Source organism: Carica papaya, chromosome 1, assembly GCF_054855325.1.
Source record: "Carica papaya isolate Zhongbai chromosome 1, ASM5485532v1, whole genome shotgun sequence".
In the NCBI taxonomy this organism is placed as follows: domain Eukaryota; kingdom Viridiplantae; phylum Streptophyta; class Magnoliopsida; order Brassicales; family Caricaceae; genus Carica; species Carica papaya.
The window spans coordinates 6,543,739-6,564,360 of NC_142309.1; the positions used below are offsets into that span (position 1 = coordinate 6,543,739).

General features: G+C 33.4%; 2 protein-coding genes across 5 annotated transcripts; both read left to right on the forward strand.

The window, feature by feature from the left end:
• The first annotated feature begins 4,336 nt into the window (after positions 1–4,336).
• Positions 4,337–11,440, forward strand: LOC110820295 (alpha/beta-Hydrolases superfamily protein). 3 transcript variants are annotated; one of them, XM_022049740.2, is made up of 10 exons: positions 4,337–4,923; positions 6,083–6,177; positions 6,259–6,356; positions 6,499–6,524; positions 6,823–6,918; positions 8,247–8,336; positions 8,869–8,961; positions 9,131–9,226; positions 10,233–10,298; positions 10,948–11,440. In XM_022049740.2, the coding sequence occupies exons 1-10, from the start codon at positions 4,708–4,710 to the stop codon at positions 11,071–11,073; spliced, it is 1,002 nt and encodes a 333-aa protein (XP_021905432.1). In that variant the 5' UTR covers positions 4,337–4,707; the 3' UTR covers positions 11,074–11,440. The 3 variants fall into 3 exon arrangements, with proteins under 3 accessions (XP_021905432.1, XP_021905431.1, XP_088073119.1); XM_022049739.2 differs by having other exon boundaries at positions 4,341–4,923; positions 6,475–6,524; XM_088216993.1 differs by lacking the exon at positions 4,337–4,923 and adding an exon at positions 5,487–5,624 and having other exon boundaries at positions 6,475–6,524.
• Positions 11,441–12,529: 1,089 nt separating this feature from the next.
• Positions 12,530–20,008, forward strand: LOC110820156 (Transducin/WD40 repeat-like superfamily protein). Of its 2 annotated transcripts, XM_022049579.2 has the most exons (14): positions 12,530–12,875; positions 13,037–13,137; positions 13,596–13,702; positions 15,015–15,050; positions 15,311–15,396; positions 16,338–16,393; positions 16,485–16,595; positions 16,705–16,830; positions 17,026–17,169; positions 18,228–18,336; positions 18,475–18,611; positions 18,736–18,771; positions 18,857–18,950; positions 19,695–20,008. In XM_022049579.2, the coding sequence occupies exons 1-13, from the start codon at positions 12,710–12,712 to the stop codon at positions 18,947–18,949; spliced, it is 1,308 nt and encodes a 435-aa protein (XP_021905271.1). In that variant the 5' UTR covers positions 12,530–12,709; the 3' UTR covers position 18,950; positions 19,695–20,008. The 2 variants fall into 2 exon arrangements, with proteins under 2 accessions (XP_021905271.1, XP_021905272.1); XM_022049580.2 differs by lacking the exons at positions 12,530–12,875; positions 13,037–13,137; positions 13,596–13,702 and adding an exon at positions 13,712–14,717.
• The last annotated feature ends 614 nt before the right edge of the window (positions 20,009–20,622 follow it).

Here is a 20,622-nt window from a genome sequence, read left to right on the forward strand (position 1 = left end):
GGGGGGATTCGTAAATGAGATAAAAGACACAGATTTATACGCTCGCCCCCACACAATTGACTCTTTCCATTGTTATGGGACATCTTTAGCATTCAATTTTATTTGTTTTCAACCAAAACAAAAATCACCAAATAATGAAGAAGTTGTCAAATCCTGCCTGAAATTGTACATTAGATTTTGGGGTCTAACATATTTCACATCAAAAAATTACAATTTAGATACACCCAATAATTCTTTCTCCAGGTTTTGTCCTTTTGTCCATTTAAAGTAACTATCAACACTCCATTTTAGTCTTCTCCTTTCTTTCTTCCTCTTTCACCTTTTACTTCTTTCATTATAAACAACACTTCAACTTCCAGTTTATGTCAAAAGTATGTAAGAGTTCCTCCTCCTTTTTCTTTCTCCTTCCTCCATTTTCACCCATGCCACGTTGCCATCTCTTTGTCCATAAGTTTTTTCTACATTTTTTTTTTACAAGAATTAAATTTAACAAAATTTTTATTTTGTAGTCATTAGATTGAACTTAATTATAAAAAATTATTGTTGAATTTAATCGGATGAGTCATCCATGATGGGACCAGACTCTACTTTGAGTTATTACTTAACTTTAAATAATGTAAAGACTCAGAATGTAAAAAAAAATGAATTTATAATTTAAATGTATAAGTGAATAATAATGTTAGGGTTTACATTTCTTACACAATAAATTGAATTGCCTAATAGGGTTATAAGAATGTTCATTCTGCGTGGTTCATAAAAGACAAATGATGATTAAAAAAAAACAAATAAATAGTATCCTATGACAACTTTCACTAGCACTTAAAGGTAGTATGGGAGGTGAACTACTCGCATCCCTCTTACTGATCGGGATCTGGATCTTGGTCTTTTTAATATGAAATGGTTCATGAAAGAGTGAACTATACTAGTATAGTAAGAATACCACACTAATCACTGATACGAAAGATCGAAAGTTGGTAAAAATCAGAAAACAACTAATGAACCCTTTACTTTAAGTAAATACATTCAACTTTAAAATTTTTTAGTCGATACTTATTGTTACAGTTTTTTTCCAAAATCAACCTATGAAGACAATTAACCAAATGACATTTCAGATTTCATGCATATGATCAACAATTCTTCATTTTCAACCTACTTACTAGGACCCCTGTAGGTCTATAGGGATATCTCTCTACTCGTGAACCCAATATCAAGATTTGACAATTAACCCGACTGTCCGCATATCCAGTCCGTTAATGGGTGCCAAAAACACCATCGTCTCGATACCCCGTCCGATATGAAAATGAACCATATCTCTAAAATTCTTTCGGTATGAGACTTCTCAGCCCCATCCAACTGAGATAATGTTCACGGTAGAGTTCCCTATATACCGGATCCGTCCACCTTTTTTCAGGATGCCTAGTAAACTTTCATTTATTTAGACTCTTATCATCCAAACAACCACTAAAATATACTAACATCTCATTTTATATTCACAGATTAATTTAAGTGATACTTAAACAAGTGATATAGTTTAACATAGCCAAATAACCAATAACCAAAATATTAAATAAATAATGTAGGGGAACCAAATAATCAAATAACTGAGAAGACCATAAAAACCATCAATTCAATTACGCACAGTATAATAGTGAGTAAATATAGGCAATACAGGAAAACAAACAAATAGAGAATCATGACAAATGTAAACTAACCGGTTCTGATTCCACTAGTGACTTGTAATATTTTTAGAGTTTTTTTAATTCTTTCACTAAACACACAATTATTGATTATTAATTTTTAATTTACCGTAATCAAGAATAGAGTGAGAAATCCTTACTTGGATTGATATTTTTAAATACCTTGCTATCTATTACGCCTCCTAACAGGTCTCGAGTTTCTTGAGTTTTTTCTATGAGAATTCAAAATACTCGTCACGTACCTAAAAATACCTCAAAAATCTAAAATTAGTGTTGAAAACTCTTTTCGGCCCATTTTAGGATTTCGGCAGGGTGGCACTGTGGTGCTTTGGCGCCGGTTCCACAGTCCATGGTGGCAGTTTGCCTTGGCCTGACTAGTTTTGATCGATTTTGGCCGGTTTTATACGTATCTTTGCAGAAAATACGTTAGGGAGTCTCGGTTGGTTAGAAAATTATAAAAAAATCGAACCCACCAGTGGAAGAGTCTCCGTGTGCGGAGGCTATGCCGGTTCTCCTTCGCGACTGGAGTTTCTTCTTCGACTAACTTGCACAGAAAGGGACGGTGAACGCAATGGTTAGAAAATTGTGTGAAACAAAAAACAGGAATAGGCTCATTGGAGGGGTTTTAGGATTTCGGCCGTGGTGGCTCCGCTGAGTTTTGCCTGCAGTTTCTGGCTCGCCCGCAGTTTCTGGCTTATTCGCTATTCTTTTTGCTCCGACATGGCCACAAGGAGACTTGAAATCAAATTCCAAGCGGATATGGGAGAATTTTACCTTTTTTGGCGGTCGACGGTGACTCTGGTGCGACAACTGATCTTTCTTCTTCAGCGAGGGCAGGTGCGGCTAGGGTTAGGGTCCTCCTGCGACGCGATGTTTATATACTTATCCCACGTCGATCTGGACCGTCCATTCACGTGAACGTGGAGCGAGGAGGTCATCCGATTGTTGCCTTTTTAGACCGATTACATGGGCGTTTTTGGGCCGTTCATCACAATTGATCTCGTTCGTCCGATCGTGTCTAATGAGAGAATGCATTTAAGTCGTTCGCGTGCGTAGGATTGAATCTGGGCCGTTGGATTGTTGGGCATGCGAATCACCCACGTAGCGCCGATGTCAGCATGTTTTACCACGCGGTGTGCTCTGATTTGTCATGATTGCTGACTGAGCCGTCATACGTAACTAAATTTCTCATTTTTGTGTTTTGACCCCCTGTCTTTAATTTTTCTTTCAAAAATACCCCCCAAACTTAAAATTTCACATCTCTTTTCAAAAATTGCTTTCAATTTCGTCCATAACCTATTTTTTTCAAATAATTTAATAAAATTAAATAAAATTAATATTTTAAATTATTTTTATAAATGTAAAAATTAATTCTGAACTAAATTTCGGGTTCGGTTATTACAAATAAATAGTTAAAGGAAGTTATAACTTCAAATTTTGAAAATTGGTGGTTAATTATCATATTCAAAATGAAGAAAAGTCACCACTTACTAAAATCTGGAGAAGAAAAAAAAAGTTACATAACAAAAAAGACTCTCTCTCTCACACAAAAAATTCTCCAACTTTGATTCTTGTTAACAAAAATGAGGATTTTTTTTTGTTGATTTGTTTCTTTAAAAAATTTGGATTTCTATAACAAATATTTATGTTATGAATATTTTTATATAGTTTATTATTTATTAATATGATTATATGTATTGTATGCATATTGACATTGAAAATTATGTATATTTATAAATTGTATGTTAATTCCATTAATTTCTAACAATTGTATTATAAAAATTATTGTAAGTCTCTAATTTTATTTTTATGTGGTTTTTGACTGTTTTTTTTAAAAAAGTTTCTAAGTTAATTTACTTATGAAAATAAATTTATTTTGAGACATGTCATTATCATTTATTAATTATATAATTGTCTCCTTGACTAAATTCATAAGCATTTAAAAATAAAATTAAACATGATATATTTAGAACTACACTTCTTACAACACTTGTTGAAAATCATCTTAATACTTCTCGTTGAAGTTGACTAAAAAATTATGCTCATGTCACTATTTACAATAAAATGATATATTTATTAAAAAAGTAACAAAAATAAATTAAAATATTTTCTTTTAAGAAGAAACAAATTAAAAACTCAACATATAAATTATATATTTTTTTAACTTAATTTTATCAATAAAATCAAATCAAATTGTAATGTCATTATTTAAAATCAAATTAAATAGATAACTAAACATTGTTAGATTAGATATAAATGGGTAACTATTATATATATTATCATGTTTATTTTATTTTAATATTTAAAATTATTTAAAACATATTTATAATTAATTAAAGATTAAGTTTTATTTTTACATAAAAAATAAAAAATTGATACATGACAATTTTCAATTTTATATTATATTATATAAGAGTATAAAAAAATAAAATTTAATAAAAAATAATAATTATCTAAAAAAATTAAAGTAAGTTAATGAACTCTAAACTCGGGTCTTAAAATCGATAATTTAGCAGAAATAGTCTTTCTTTTTTTTCTTTTTCAAGAAACGATTCGGATTAACGAGCAGAAAGAAATTGTACCTGACGAGTTGGTAAAATATCTACAAATACATGCATGACACCATATTTGCAGGCAGCCCTCGTGATGGTGGTGATGGGCGTTTAACAGTGCGGTTTGAAGGAACTTCTTCCCTCTTTTGTTTGTTTGCCTTGAATTGGCAATGGCTCGTTGAGATACGTGAAACATCTCCCAAGTGAAGTAAAAATTTAAATAGTTTAAATAAAACAAAATAAAAACTTTAACTCGCATTTATATACCAAAAATCATCAAATGTAATGGCTGCACAACGGCACTTGTCGTTGTTATTTGCTAACAACGCTGCTCAACAATAGTAGTCTGGCAGCACAGCATCACTTGCCTCTTTTCTATCTTTTCACTGAAGTTCTCAAAGTTCTAAACAACAAGTTCTATAATTTTTTTTTCTCCTTTTGTTTTTCAAGAAAGAATTATGGCCTTCAAAATGGGTTCTCCATCAAATGCAATGGGAGTAGTAGTAATGAGTCAAAATTGTGGAAGATCAGCAGTTGGGTGTCTTAAAGTAGTGGGTGATGGAGGTGTTGGTGGTAGGTTCCCTTCATTTCTTCCCAAAGAGATTGAGAAAATCAAAGACCCATTTGCCAGAGCTTTGGCGCGGAGGATAGAGAGGCTTCCTGTACCTTTGCAGGTTCTTTTCACATCTTTTTAATCCTTCTGCTCTCTCTCTCTCTCTCTCTCTCTCTCTCTCTCTCTCTCTGCAGTTTTCATGTTTGTACTAATATCTGAGTTACTGGGTTTTGCTCCATTTAGTGATTGGTTCTCAATTTAAAAGGTTTCTTTTTGTTTTTTGAAACTGGAAGAAAGTTTCTTCAAATGGTAAATATGGTAACAGGAGAGATGGATTAGTGTCCATGATTAGCCTTTCTTTTTCCTGTTGGAGATCACATGAGAATGTGAGAATCTTGAGTGGTGATGAGACACAATCATTCATGCACTTGGATGGATAACATGATTAAAGAGGAGATTGTCTCTTTAGAAAGAACCAACGGGTAAAAAGTGTTGAGATTATTCCTTTTCTTATGAATTAATTATATGATTCTTTGAGATTAAATGAGACTGAAATTACCCATCTTAAGTCATACTCACTTCAAGTAAATAAAAATTTTAAAAGCGATATATTTTGTGAAGGAAAGGAAATTTAAAAAAATTAAGATCTGTCATCATCATTACTATTTGGAATTTTGTGGGAAGATAAAAATGTTGTAGAAAGAAAAACGAAGGAAGATCTATGGATCCGAAAGAATTGTAGAAATGTAGTTTTCAGTGCTACAAAATTTTGAAATCAAGTATCAGATGCACAAATGTATGCCGTTCACAAATATCAAGCAGGTACTGCAAGAAATTCTGAAACAGACTATTTATAGTTATTACTTGGAGAGTAGTAATTATTGAAAAAATATGTACTATTTGCATCATTCTTTCTACTGTACTATGATTCCTTTTGCTAAAGATTGTGAATAACTATCTTCAGATTCTAATAAGTTTTAGTAAGTCCAAAATGGTTTTGATGAAGTTGTCTAGATGATGAAATACAGGCTTCTGTAGCTTTTCAAATTCTATTTTTTGAAGTTTGTGGTGGATGTATAATCAGATTGTCTGGTTGAAAAAAATGACAGTACTTGTTTTAGGTTTGCTTAATGTTCTTGATGTTTTCTTTACCAAAGAAAAATGTTATTGATGTTTCAACAAAATTGGCTTCCTTGTCATGATGCGCTTGTTTATTGTGTTATTGCCATTGGTCTTCTTGCCAATGTGAGACTTATCACGTGCACTTGTGATAATTGCAGATTGGAGTGTCGGAATGTTGTATAATGAGTAGTTGTTTAAAACCGCATATGCAATTTGAAAAACATCCTGTTGTTCTTCTCCATTGCTTTGACAGGTTTGTGATGTTTGAAGCAGGGCTCCACATACATTGTTACCTTATTTCTAACTGAATTTTGCAATATTTTGTACTTCTTAGTTCTTGTTTAGAATGGAGATGCACATACCCCTTGCTTGAGCAGGCTGGTCTCGAGGCTTGGGCCATTGATGTTCTTGGATGGGGGTTCTCTGATTTAGGTATTTTGACTGGTCTTAACTCTTCTGATGAAATGAAGCTATGCTTGACGTTTACTTAACTGGGGATATGTGCTTTGGTACTAACTGTTTCTTAATTTTCACTTCTAACATGCCTTAGAAAGGCGTCCACCTTGTAACGTAGCATCTAAGCGTCACCATCTATACCAGGTACATAATCAATTTCCTTTTATTTGACTAGTTTTACAATTTTGGTTTAATCACCTTTCTCTTTTTTATACTTGGTTTGCTGTGACAAGTTAACTGTTTTATCATGTTTGTCAATAATTATCTTAATCTTCAAACAGCTTAACCTCTTGCATTTGCGTTTCAATTTCTCAATTATTGGACTCTTATGATTTACGTTGGCATCATGGGTTGGATTTGTAGAATGGTCTTGATCTCCAAGTATGTTACTTTAGATGGTAATTGCTCTATTATAATTTGTTTTTTCCTGTTTTTATCCCAGCTTTGGAAGTCCTACATCAAAAGGCCCATGGTTTTAGTTGGACCAAGCCTTGGTGCTGCAGTTGCTATTGACTTCACAGTCAATTATCCAGATGCTGTAAGTTTATCTCCTATGATTCAGGTCATTATTATTTACATGTGCTGTTGAAGCAAATATTTTCTTATTCTGCCTCAACCTATTTCCTATTTTCTCTTGCAACATTTGTTAGTTTATCTGGTTGTTGATTTTTAGCCTTGCAAGCTTTGATAGATTATCCAGTAAAATATTCTGCAATCAGAACCTGATACTCTACAGAAAAAATACTGGTACACCTAGAAATGAGAGGATGGAATAATGCCAAAGAAATTTTCGAAAAATCATCTTAGTTGAATTTGCAGTCAGATGAATTTTTGAAGCCAATAATGAAGTACCTGTAGTCTTTTCCCATGCTTGTCTGCAGATCAATTATCGATATGTCACGTATCTTTGACATGTAACTAGTGAATTTTTGAAGTGTAAAAAGAGAAGAGAATAGGATGGAAAAAGAAGACAGAAGAAAGGATACTCGGCAAGAATGCTAAGAACCAAGAGATTTTGTGCTTAATATTTGTCATTGTTGAAAGAGTGGATTACAGATCTATATATACTCCGAAATCAGACTACAATCTAACTGAAAATCTTGCGGATCTAAACAGAATGAAAATGGTTACAACAAAGAAGAGATGAAGAAAGAAACCGCTAGCTGTGGTGGGAAGACCCTAACCAAATATTGATGATCAAGACTGATATGAATCCTGGTGGATTGCATTGTTGATCCTGGGTTCCGCATTGGAGACCCTTTTTTCTCTCTTTCACTCAGATTCTGCCATGTTAATTAACAGCTGTCTGCCTCTGATATACTATCAGGGGCTTTTCTACTCTGTTTCTGAGTCTATCTTTTTTCTCTTGAGTCCAGTTCGGGACAGAATACTCAAGTTTTGCAAGTTTGGAAATGATTTTTGTGACTAAGGGCTGGAAATGAATCTACCTCTGCAAAAGCATAATTTTCATAAAAGATAGCCTGCCCTCATTGTAAGTCATAGAACTGGTGCCTGTGGTGTTGGTGCTCAGATGAGTCTTTATTGTTAGGGAATTGGTGAAATAGAAAAGAATGATGTGATTGTTGAAGACAGACAACATCCTCAATTATTTTGGTCAACTTACATCTTATATATAAATGATTCCACTTGAGTGCACTAGATTAGGATTCATTCCAATGGCTTGCTGCTGCCGAGGCAGTGTAAATACCCTAGACACAGATAGTCCAGGTATTATAATGTCAATGTTTAGTTCTCTCACTTTCATGGTATACCTGTTCCTCCTTATCACTGTGTACCTCAAACTCTCGCCTAGGATATGGTAAGTTGATGATATTGTGCTTATTACATATTTTTGCTCCTCTGCAGGTAGAAAAGTTGGTTTTGATCAATGCAAGTGTATACTCGGAAGGCACAGGACAATTGGCGAAGTTGCCTAAAATACTCGCATATGCTGGGGTTTGTCTCCATATTCCATCATATTTACTGTTCTTGTTTAGCTTTTGAAGGTCGTTGATCTTCAGGATATCACATCTTAGTTTCATTTACTTTATTTTTCATCTACTACTTACCTAATTTAGACATTTGAAGTTATTGACGGTACTAGCAAATTATCATTATAACATTATAAATTTTTTGTGAGAATCAAAGTAGGTAACTTGACTGATGAAGGACTATATCATTATTTTGGTCATTCTTGTTAGAAAAATAATTCCTATTCTAATACTTAGATGCCTCTGTCATTCATATATGTTTACTCCTTTTACAATTCGTTCAAGGATATTAGAAAATAATTACACTGTTCATGTTTAGAAATCACTATTTCCTCTTTGTTCTGACAGTTCTTTTTCCTTCATTCCCTTAAATGGCTAATAATGGTGATTATTAGGAACTATTAGATTTCTCTATGCTACGGAATTATTTTAGTCATTTGTCAGATAATTTATTCTGTCAGGACCCTCTGATCCTTCTATATTTCTTTATGTATCAGGTTACTTTACTGAAGACCTTCCCCTTGCGTCTTTGGGCAAATATATTAGCCTTCAAGGGGGTTCCATTGTCTATAAACATAGACTGGACTAATGTAAGCGATTTTGTTTTCTCAGCTTACGATCAAAATTCATGATTTTACCATTTTCAGACAGTATTTGCAATGTCAGGGACTTATGTATTGTAATGAACCCACTAACCAGTTTGCTTGAAGCTGCATAAATGGAATCTAATATTCATTTTATTCTCATGCAAAACTCCAGGTTGGCCGCTTACATTGCCAACTGCCTTGGTGGGAAGATGCAACAGTCAACTTTATGGTTAGTGGAGGTTACAACGTTATTTCTCAGATAAAGCAGGTAAAGTATATGATAGACAAATATTAGTAACATTTCACACAAACTTTACATGCTTTTTAACTGAAGATATGGTTCTTTGTTATGGTAGTTGCTTGTAATATCTGACCAAATCCATTTACGACTTTCTGTGAAGAGGTAGAAAAATTTCCATGTCAATCTTCCAATTTTTCTTTTTGACTTCTCAAGTTTTTGCTAAAACAAGTTCTCTGTACTCCTCAATGTCCTCAATGAGTGCCAAGCTTGCAACAGTGATAGGGGAGTTATGACTCTGTTTGATACATAAAAATATTTTTGAGGTTTTATTTTCTAAATTTGCATGTGTTCATATATAGGTTATTTATGGAAGTGCTGAGAAGTGTGTATTATGGAATAATCAATAAAAGAAATTAGAAATTGTTTTACATACTAAATGGAGTCATTCCATTCAGTACATAAGAATAAAGTTTATTTTTTATTTTCTAGATTTATGTGTGGTTATGCATATTTTTATTCATGAAAGTATGTAAGAGTTGCATGTTTGTATAATAATTAAAGTATAGATAAAAAAGTTTTCTGGAAAGCACTAAATAGTATCTTAAGATTTTCTGGCTCAATAGTAATCTTCCTCATAATTTTCTTCATCTTTAACTAACGTATATGGTTTTGTGTATAAAATACATATAAATTTAAAAAAACAAAAACAAAAACTAGAAAAACTTTCATGTAATGGAGCTAAGTTTCTTGAGACTAGACTCCTAGAACTGCTTTAGTTGTCGATTAGGGTCTTTTTCATTCTGTGAAACATTAGGGATGAGCAATGAACTGTTTAACTAGGTCGTGAAAACTGGAAAGTACCCAAACTGACTTTCCTTACACTCAGGCAGAATTAGAACCAAATAACCTACAACATGCAACTAGGGATTTTGCTTTTGTTGAAAGAATGCAATTGCGGATCAAAAACTGAGGTAGGATAAGTCTCAGAAATGACCTTTTCCATGCCAACAGTGTGTTTCTCTTCTACATGCAGGTAAAACAGAAAACACTCATAATCTGTGGTGAGAATGATCAGATTGTCAATGGTCAGCTTGCAGTGGTAAGTTTTTGTCAAATCAAAATATTAACAATGATTTACTCTTATCTATCATGAGTCATCTTAATGGTTGAAAACTAAATGTCTTAAGCCGCATGATCATACAATTGTATAACTTAATACTTGATCAAGAGATACGCAAAGATCAAGTTTGAGGGTTAGAACAGCTAATAGATTCTTAGCCTATATTTGGAACAGATTAGAAGTTTTTTTCTTTAGATTTGTTTGCAAATCCATGCTTTATTAAAAGATTGTTGAAAATTCTCTATAAAATAAAAAGAATCGAACTCATAAGAAATGCATGTCAAACTCAATCAATTTTCATGGTTTTAAATACATTGTTCTAATTCCACGTGAAATTTCATCCATGATCAATTTCTTTTATCAGTCTAAACAATTTACATTCTTTATTAATTGAACAAAATTTGGTTTTATAAATAAATTTCACAAAATCCAATTTTTGCTCTAGACATATTCTTAGCTGTGGTTCTTGACATTTGGAATTCTGACCTTGTAGCTTTTATCCTCTAAGAATCAAATCAAACATACACTAGAACAATCTGCATAGCTAATTCAAATGATATTCAAGTCTGTATAATCAATTTTGAAGGCCATAATTTGACTGCCCTCTTTTTCTATGAACATGATGTAGAGGCTGCATTCTGAGCTACAGAATGCAATTCTGCGACAAGTACCTGATTGTGGTCACCTCCCCCACGTCGAAAAGCCTGATCATGTCGCCAAGTTGATTGTTGATTTTGCTAGAGGTGATAATTGATGACAAGGCAGGCTACATAGAGACATAGAAGGTTATCACTAGCGATAACCCTGTTTGACGATCAATGCTGGTAATTGCCTTCGTAACACAGTTTAGTATTGTCTTGAGATAGGTAAAAGGAATCAGTCTTTTGTGAAAATCATTCTGATATTTAGGGTATATTGTCATTCCGTATGGTAGTTCCTCATTTGGCCGTGTAAGAATAAAATTTCTGGATGAGTTAACTTTGGCTGTGCATGCCATAGAGCCTCTATGATGAGCTCCAAAATTATTCTGGTCCCTGACTTTTGTTTTTTTGTTTTTCCTTTTGTCCCTGACCTTTTACATTCTTAAAATTAAAGATTTACCCTTTTCATTTTGTTTCCAATTTGATCCTTCCCGCAATCTTTAAATTATTTGCACGTAGTATATTTATAAGAATAAGAGTATATAAATTCTCTGAATATTTACCATTTGCAAACCAAAGGTGAATGCTCTCTGATCTTTTCCATTTAGTCCTTACTGGATGTCAATTCAATATGTATTATATGCTGAGATTACATCAAGGAATAAAATGTGGAACTGGGTTGAAGCAAAACAGTAAAGCATTTAAGTGCTTCTACCACAGACCAAAAGAAGCTATGTTTGTTTTGCTTCAGAGACAGAGAGAGCCATATAGGAACAAGAGTGAGAAGAGCAGAAAGCTTCCATTGTCATTTGCATTTTAAACTGGAGGCTGTGTTAGTAAGTTTGTTAGCTTCTTTTTCTAATAATTGAGTTTAATTTAGAACGTATGATGTTTCTTTACACAGTTATGGTTTTGTAGAGAACCCTATAATTGAGTGATGTTTTTGTAATTTATTCATGAACATAATAATACTGATAAACTAAAAATTGATGTATGAGAAAACACAACCAATCCTACAATAGGAAATGATTTTTCCATTGTAACAAAAAGAATCAACAAAAATGAAAATATGAGAAGGGAAGAGTTTATTTCAGTTGTTAAACGACCTAACCGAATTTATTCGGTTATTTTAATTTTGATTTTTTTATTTTTATATCTCAATCTGTTGAATTTAATTATTTTATTTTGATTTATTTTTTTTTTAATTTTTAAATTTTTTAACCGTAATTGATTTGATTGATATACATTTTTATTAAAAAATTGTTTGTAAAAAATCATACATCATTAATTTTAAAAAATTAAAATATAATTAATTATTTTAATGGACTAGTACCTAAAAACATTTTAGGTTATATTATTTAATTTCTTAATTTAATTATATATATATTTTTTTAAAAATTGCTATTTTATAAATTTTTTTAAAAATGATCTTTTAAAATAATTTTATAAATTTAAATAAAAAAAATTTAGAACAGAACAGTGTAACTCAACATATATTAACATAATAACTTAAAATATGCTTAAAAAGTGAGATTCAATTTAAAAGATACACTCGAACCAAACAATTTGGTAATTTACTTTATTTTATAAAGAAATGTCTCGCAGTACGTCCCAAATAGTTGGACTTAAACCCTAAATTCCAATCACCGTCTTTCCCCGTTTTCCCAATCTCTTAAACCCTCTTCGAGGTTCTACGGTTATATTGGTTCGGAGGGGAAAGGAAAAAGGCAACGAAGAGAAAAGAAATAGATGGATATCGATGAAGGAAGGGAAGAAGAGGCATCGAGGAGGATTCACGTGAAGTTCGTGACGAAGCTAAAGCCTCCCTTCAAAGTTCCTTCAACTTCCATTGCTATCCCCTCTAATCTTACTCGCCGCGGCCTCTCCTCTATTGTCAACTCCATCCTTAGAGCCGGTAAATCTCTCTCTCTCTCTCTCTCTCTCGTTTAGATGTGCGTAAGTACATGTATTTATACACGTGTTGCGAATACATGTACAAATTACTTAAATATATGCATGCCGCATATACCTATTTTCCAAATTGAAGTACTGAGTTTTGGGATGTATTTTGAGCAGATAACCCTGAATGGGAATCGGAGCCCTTTGATTTTCTGATCAATGGAGAGCTTATTCGGCTATCAGTTGAGCAGTTTCTTCTTGCCAAAGGAATTTCCGCGGTACTTCCATTCCTCCATCTTTGTCTTATTGCTAAGTATCTTCAGTAATCATATATATCCTTAGTTGAAATGCATAGTTTTATGAATCCACTCTGTTTCTCGGTGAAGAATGAAGGATTTGAAAAATGCGGGAAAAAGTAGAGTATTATATAAGAGAAGAAGCATAATTTATTTTATTGCTTGATTTTCTGAGGAAAATGATGCTTAGAAATAGTTAAAAAAAGGGAAATTTATGATGGATGCAGGACTTGTTGGATCTTCTGAAAGCTTGTTATTCTTGGCTATCTTTTGGGGTTTTTCATTTACTGAACATATTTGGTCGGGCTTGCTTGCATCTTAGAATTTTAGTCATGTTATGTTTTCATGCTAAAATACTAAAATAACTGTATTTAAGAAGCTTTTACTTTTTAAAGTATTTTTCCTGTTTAAAACGGACTAGAATTTATTCCTTGTTATAGGAAAAAACTCTGGAAATTGAATACATAAGGGCAGTGGCCCCACGAAAGGAGGAAGAGCCTTCTTTACATGATGATTGGGTTAGTGCAGTTGATGGTTCTAATCCAAGGTAACCATGTCACTTACTTTCACTCTGTATACTGATTTTGGGAGTAATATATTTTGAAATGCACTTGGGATATCTTTAATGAGCATAAATTAAGCAATTTAACTTTGTTTTAAGCTGGATAAGTCGTGTAATTGTTTTCTCTAGATTGATTCAAACTTGACCATGGTATTATTTTTTTGATGGATCACATGCTAGGAAGAGCATATGCCAATCTTATTTTGAGGCCAATATGCTCAATCATCAATTTGGTATATTTTTGCACCTTCTCTCTGTATTAATTTCCTTTGGTGTCTTCAACAATCCAGTTCCACATAATGCATTAGAGTGGCCAGCTTGTACGTGTGTTTCTGAATTTGTGATCTTTTCACCGAGCAACTTTCAAGTCTTGTTGGACAGTCTTCATAGTAGAAAGTCAATGAATGTGCTTCTCACTCCTTTGGCCACTGCATTGGTTATTTGGAAAACAAAGGAGTAGAAGAATTTTTTTGGGCATTTGCTCTGCTTTGATAGAATGAGAGATCACTGGTCCCTGACCTTATTGTTTTTGTTCATCCTCTCCTTGATTGAGACATTCTTGGGATGCTGTTAAGTTTGCTTTTTGTACATGGGTTGTGTGATCTTGGTGCCTTGTATACAGTACTTCCTTTCTATTGGCAAAAAAATGGAAGTTGCAAGTCTTACTCTTTATGACTGTTCTGCTTATTTCTTAGTTGGGTCTATTTGTTGTCTCCTGAATTAGTTGCATAATTTTTTCCTGCTAGCTTTATATAGAAAAATTGTTTTAATCCTTCCCTTAAGAATATATGCCCTAAACTGTCTCTAGTTATTGAAGCACTCTGGCTGTCTTTGCTGTTGGAATTTCTATAATGAAGTGGATTTTTTTGTTTAACTTTGTAATTTCTCGTATCATATGTTGCAAGTATTGGTACGCCATTGCTGCAAGCTATAGATGTGAAAATAATATCTTAACCTCCACAAATGTACCTCATCGGGCATCTGCTATTATGGGAGTTCAGTAAGAACTTGCAGACTTTAAACTTTTCATATGTACTTGGATAACCTGAGAGATCTGAAATAGTGTGATTTTAAAGATAAAACACCTAAAATGCATTGTGAAGCTGACATTTTTCTAAGAGATGGCAATTCGAGTAGCCTTCTCTCTATGCATTTTCAAAAACTGCATATTGTTAACTATTTGATCCTGCTGGCATATCTGAGAAGGTAACATTACCCATAAGTTTCTTTTTATTCATCAATTTATTTGCAGATAATCAATCGCTGTTATCTGAATATTACACGTGTCATTTTGCAGGTTCATTTTGACTGGTTGCTATGATGGCTTTGGAAGGTAATAATACAAGAAGCTTTGACCCTAGTAATTTCTAACCTTTGCATCTATTTTTACTTTCATTATATTCATTTTGATAGTTTTTCCTGCATCGGAGGTTATAGTTTGCAACTTCTGCCAATGACACCCTAACAACTTAGTAAATTTGTATATGGGTGGTACCCCATCGGTACCCTGTTAATATGGATTTACAGTTTTTATCTCAAAAAAAAAAAAAAAAATTCTGCTAATATTCATATTTTCAATTTTATTCTTCTTAGGATTTGGAAGTCTGCTGGTTTGTGTGCGCATATACTTGAAGGGCACAGTGATGCTGTTTGTTCTGTTAGTATTGTCAATTCAGAAGGTGTGAATAATCCTTTGTTTTCTTTAACAAGCTTACTCTTTTGTTAAGAGTTATTCCATATTGTGATGCTTCCTTTTCTTTACCAAAAAAAGGTGACTGGTGTTTGTTGGAGCATGTCACAGTAGATTATTCTAACTTTATGCCTGATTTACTCCCAATTACTTAATGTTGTTCAGTTGGTTCCTTGTGATAAAAAAGAGAGACTGCAGCATCTCTCTCTTTCTGTTACAATCAAATAAATGAGCATCAATCAATGTGGTGATAATTTTTATCTAACTCAGTAGTATAATTTGCAAGTAGTAATCTGCAGATTAGTCATTTCGACTCATTAATCATTGTAAAGCAAGATTGGATTAATTATATTAGATTATGTGATTCTTTTAATGCCATTTGCTTCCACTTTTTTGATGCAGGGCCATCTGGCATAGCTTTACAATCATAGGTTACTACTAGACTGATATATTTTAGCAGGATTTGGTCAGAAATCTTATACTATTAATGTTTTCTATTTATGTCTTCTAGTCATGTTAGGTTTTTGTAAAGACCCTATATTTATATGGGTGATTTGACATTATTGTTGTGAGTTCTTATGGATAAGACTTTTTGATGCTCTTATTGATTGAGTACTTAACTCCTGTAATTGTGATTGTGATAAAGTTTGATAATAGTTATTACCGATCCTTGTGGTTGGGACATGAATTTTTCTACTTCTTTCTTCTCTGTAAAAACAATTCTGCTATGCTACATCACTCTTGTCCCGACCTCCGGTGCTTGAAGGGAAGGGCTTTGTTATTGAAGCAATATTTGACTTATGAATTCATCACTTAGTCTATGAACTATATTTACCTCTCGCTTTACTGTTCTTTCATTCAGTAAACAAAACGTCTATGCTCTTTGGAGATTCTGCTAAAATATGCATCTTTCTTGATCTTTATATGCAGGTACAGATGTTACTATAGCTACTGCTTCAAAAGATTGGACTTTAAGGTTGTTTAAGGTAATCCAGAGATGGATTTTTTTGAGATAAAAAGATGGTTCAAGATTAAGGTCTAAATGCAATCAATTAATATTTTCTTTTCCTGTGAAAGTTTGATGCTGAGGAGTCCGGGGATTATCCTACAAAGCTAAGGGCATTTAAGATCTTGCGTGGGCATAAGGCATCAGTACAAAGTGTTGCAACACAGACTTCTGGGAACATGGTCTGGCCATTTTTCTTTGTATTCTGTATTTTTACGGCTTTTAGATGTTCAGTACTGATCTTTAGCATCAGCTTCGCTGCTTTCATCTCTTTTCTATTTATATATTTAGGTTTGTTCTGGTTCTTGGGATTGCACAATTAATATATGGCGAACAAGTGATTCTGCTTCAGGGGGTGATTCGGTGTCAATCAAGAGAAGAAAAGGGAATGATCAGACCGAGGAATCTCAGTTAGAGGTATTTGCATGCCTTCAACTTTTTTATGGTGCAGCAACTGAATTTCAAAGTTTCCAAAAACATTTTTTCATCATTTTCCAAAGCTTGTAAGGTACAACATAACCATCCTGTGACTGGAAACAGTCAGTCTTATGCTTGCTGGAAACTTATTTTTGGTGCTTTTATATGTACAGTGCTGTTTTATTTCCCATGCAGGGGGAAGCTGTGACTACTCTTGTGGGCCACACGCAGTGTGTCTCGTCTGTGGCTTGGGCACAACACAATACAGTCTACTCTGCATCTTGGGATCACTCTGTTAGAAGATGGGATGTTGAGACTGGGAAAGATTTGTCAGACATAGTATGTGGAATCCCTTGTTTTCTTCTTTCTTTCTTTTTTCTCAGTGCACTGACACAAATGCTTGCTACATAGCGAGAGAAAATATTTTATGGAGTTTCCCTTTTTTCCTCAATTTTTGTTGGGTCACATACACCAATATGTACAATTTGCAAAATAGGGAAGATAATAGTCCTCATTGAGTTAGATGAATTTTCAACATACATTTTGCTACACAATGAGACAATATTCTCTAGAGTTTGCTTTTTGCAAATTTGTAGGGTCTGATACATTAACAAATAAGCCCTCCCATACATTTTCTTGGCCATATGATTAAACATGCACTTATCTGTTTGTGAATGTTACCACTCCTGTAAATTCATGAAATGCTTCTTCCTCAAGAGTTCGGACCCCATTCAACTGATATGCTCTCATAATTTAGTCATTTGGCAATCTGACATAATACTGAGATGTGATGCAAAATGGACTAGACTTAGAATTTCTAAATTTATTAGGAATTATATTTATTTTTCATCTAAAATTTGTTGCAATAGAGTGATAATATTGGTCTTTAGCAGTTTTATGGTTTTATTTACAGTTTAAGTTACTTTTAAGCTTTAAGATTTTTGTTACATAATCATGGTCCACTTAATCAAGCACTATAGATATCCTTGAGGCCTCACTTTTTGAAGTCAGCCTTTAGGATCTAATTTTTTCCAAGAGTTCTCTTTTATTGTCCCCTGCAATCTTTGTTTTGCACTACTTTACCGTTTTAAGCAATTTTATCTGAACAAAGGTAGAAATGTTAATGTTGGATGAGTTAAAAAAGTTAACATACACGGCTTATTTTGGGTTTCAAAAAATCTTTACAAGCAAGTTAATCTTGCATGTGTTAGAAAAGTAAAAATATTATAGAATAAAAACTGTAAGGATCCTGATTTGGACAGCTTCTTTTGTATGTCATTCATCCTTTGGAAGCATGCTACAGTATTGTTGATAGATCATTGGCATCAGCACACACCATGTGCAACAATTAAGACATACTTGACACATTAGATGTGATCATTGTCCTTCATGTGCAGTTTTGTGGTAAAGTCCTGAATTGTGTTGATGTTGGAGGTGAAAGTTCTGCCCTTGTTGCTGCTGGTGGATCTGATCCGATTCTTAGAGTATGGGATCCTCGGAAGCCAGGTCTGTTTAGTACAGTGTTGCTTCTTCTCTGTCTGTCTGTATGTCTATCAGTGACGAACACATACACATGCGTGTTTGTTTCCATGCATGCAAGAATATGCACTTGAAAGAATATGAATTTATTTCTTCTTTTTCTAGGAACCTCTGCTCCTGTGCTTCAGTTTTCATCCCACACTTCTTGGATTTCTGACTGCAAGTGGCACGACAAATCTTGGTTTCACTTACTTTCTTCATCTTATGATGGGAAAGTTATGTTATGGGATATAAGAACTTTGGTATTACTTCCCTTTCCTTTTTCATTTTTTGAATATAATCTCTGTAGGCCAGCACCACCTCGCATAAGTGTTCTATGAATACTAGATGATTCTCTTTTTCACTCTCTCTGTTTTTTTTTTGCAGTTGCCTTTGTCTGTCATTGATACGCACAAGGACAAAGTATGTTCTCTTCATCGGAGTGCTTTTGTTGTTCCTATGCAGATTAACTTTACCTTTCGTATGTGACCTTTTTGCTTTATTTTAGGTATTATCTGCTGACTGGTGGAAAGGTGATAGTGTGATCAGTGGTGGGGCAGACTCTAAGCTTTGTATTTCTTCTGAGATTTCTATCCAGTGAGGTAATTCTGCAATTCTCTCTTTTTTTCTCATCTTGCCTGGAAAAAGGGGATGAAGGTGCGAGCCTGCATCTTTAAATGTCAAGCATTCTTGTTGATGCAGGGTGCCATTTTGTCTCAAAGAAATTTGTTATTATTTTTTAGACACATAGCTGGATTGTTTTATGGTGCTCAATGAATGAATAGTTCACCATGAGAAGCACCTCCTGTTATAGAAAAGCGTAATTAATAACTTTCTAAACTTTTGCTGAATAAGCTGCCAACCTTGGATTTGACATACCTTTCAGTGGCCAAAATTAAAATGCATTAATAGGTGGGTTTCAGGTTTCAATTTGAAATGACAATTAATAAAAGTACAGTTAGGCATGTTGACAAGTATTATCAGCTTTTGACGGAGGGCATATGGTATCTTGAAAGCTTATGATGAAAGCTAGTTTCCCTAGGAACCGCCAAAAAATGTGAAAGATCAATCCGCCTGATAGCTTCTTTATCTGTTTATGCGCTTTTGGATTGGTTCAATCATCCCTTTTTCTTTTTATGTTGTGTCATTTACCATCTTGAACCTTTCTATCTCCATTCAAATCTTTTTATTTCTGTATTTTTCCGTAACAATGTCATGATCTTGGATCCATGATCTTATGCTAGAGCCATGGAGTGATTGTTTGAATTTTCTCATTCAATTTTGATGATTGAGAAAATTTCAATGTCCTTCCATGGATGGAATTACATCTTGAACTTGGTTTCCAGGTAGATGAAAAAGTTTTGTTAGATATTCAAAGGGAAGATGGAACCAACCTAAAAGGAGAATGAAGGGGGCCTTGGCATACAATCTTTTTTCCTCGTCCAAGAGGGGCTGGTGATAAAAGCTATTCTGGTTGCATCTGCTAATTAATTTCTTCAAAATTGTATTTTATAAAATATCGTTGAATTTCTCAAATCCACAACTGTAGATGGGTCGACCTTGTTAACTTGGTACCACTTGATAGGTTTTGCACAATTTTGTTGGGTAAGCAAATATTTGATAGATATCAATGCGTATCGATTTAACAGTTTTTCACCCATTCTTGGTTTACTCTCTCTCTCTCTCTCTCTATATATATATATACATATGTATACGTACATATATATATACACACACACATTTGCATCATTGCATGGATCCTGACTGAGTTTTTTTGTAGTTGAAACATCCGAATTTTACTTTTCCTAAAGACAGCCGAAAAGATACTTGTATAGAGTAAAGACTAACTTTATGAGAAGAAAAAAAAAAAAAAGAGAAAAAGAAACCTACCCTTTGTAATTTCATGAGATAAAGTTATTATTTGGATGCTTCAGAAAAATTAAGTTGTATGATTAATTTTTAATTTCGAGGATGATGTGGTTTCCAAAGTACAGGATTTGTGTGCTCCTGCCGAAAAGGTGGATTTATAAAAAAAAGAAAAGTTTTCAAGCTTTAACCGGTACGTCCGTGTGCTAACTCCGTGAAAACTTTTTTCCCGAATTATGACGGAACTACCCTTGCTTTTCCTTTTTTAAAGAACCCAACTTTACATTGTCTGTCAACTTAAAGAATAATGGTGCCTTAAATTAAAAATTAAAACTTAAATTCAGGTTCGTATTTTGAGTTTATAAAAGATTAATAAATTTAATTACTTAATAATTAGTTTTTTTTTAT

What these genes read in the sequence shown, in the direction of transcription:
- LOC110820295 (XM_022049739.2), top strand. Translation starts at nt 4,708, where the DNA reads ATGGCCTTCAAAATGGGTTCTCCATCAAATGCAATGGGAGTAGTAGTA. An exon ending in TAAACATAGACTGGACTAAT is followed by an intron (nt 8,962 to 9,130) that starts GTAAGCGATTTT and finishes GCAAAACTCCAG; the next exon opens with GTTGGCCGCTTACATTGCCA. An exon ending in TTATTTCTCAGATAAAGCAG is followed by an intron (nt 9,227 to 10,232) that starts GTAAAGTATATG and finishes TTCTACATGCAG; the next exon opens with GTAAAACAGAAAACACTCAT.
- LOC110820156 (XM_022049579.2), top strand. Translation starts at nt 12,710, where the DNA reads ATGGATATCGATGAAGGAAGGGAAGAAGAGGCATCGAGGAGGATTCAC. An exon ending in TGCTATGATGGCTTTGGAAG is followed by an intron (nt 15,051 to 15,310) that starts GTAATAATACAA and finishes TATTCTTCTTAG; the next exon opens with GATTTGGAAGTCTGCTGGTT. An exon ending in TTGATACGCACAAGGACAAA is followed by an intron (nt 18,772 to 18,856) that starts GTATGTTCTCTT and finishes GCTTTATTTTAG; the next exon opens with GTATTATCTGCTGACTGGTG.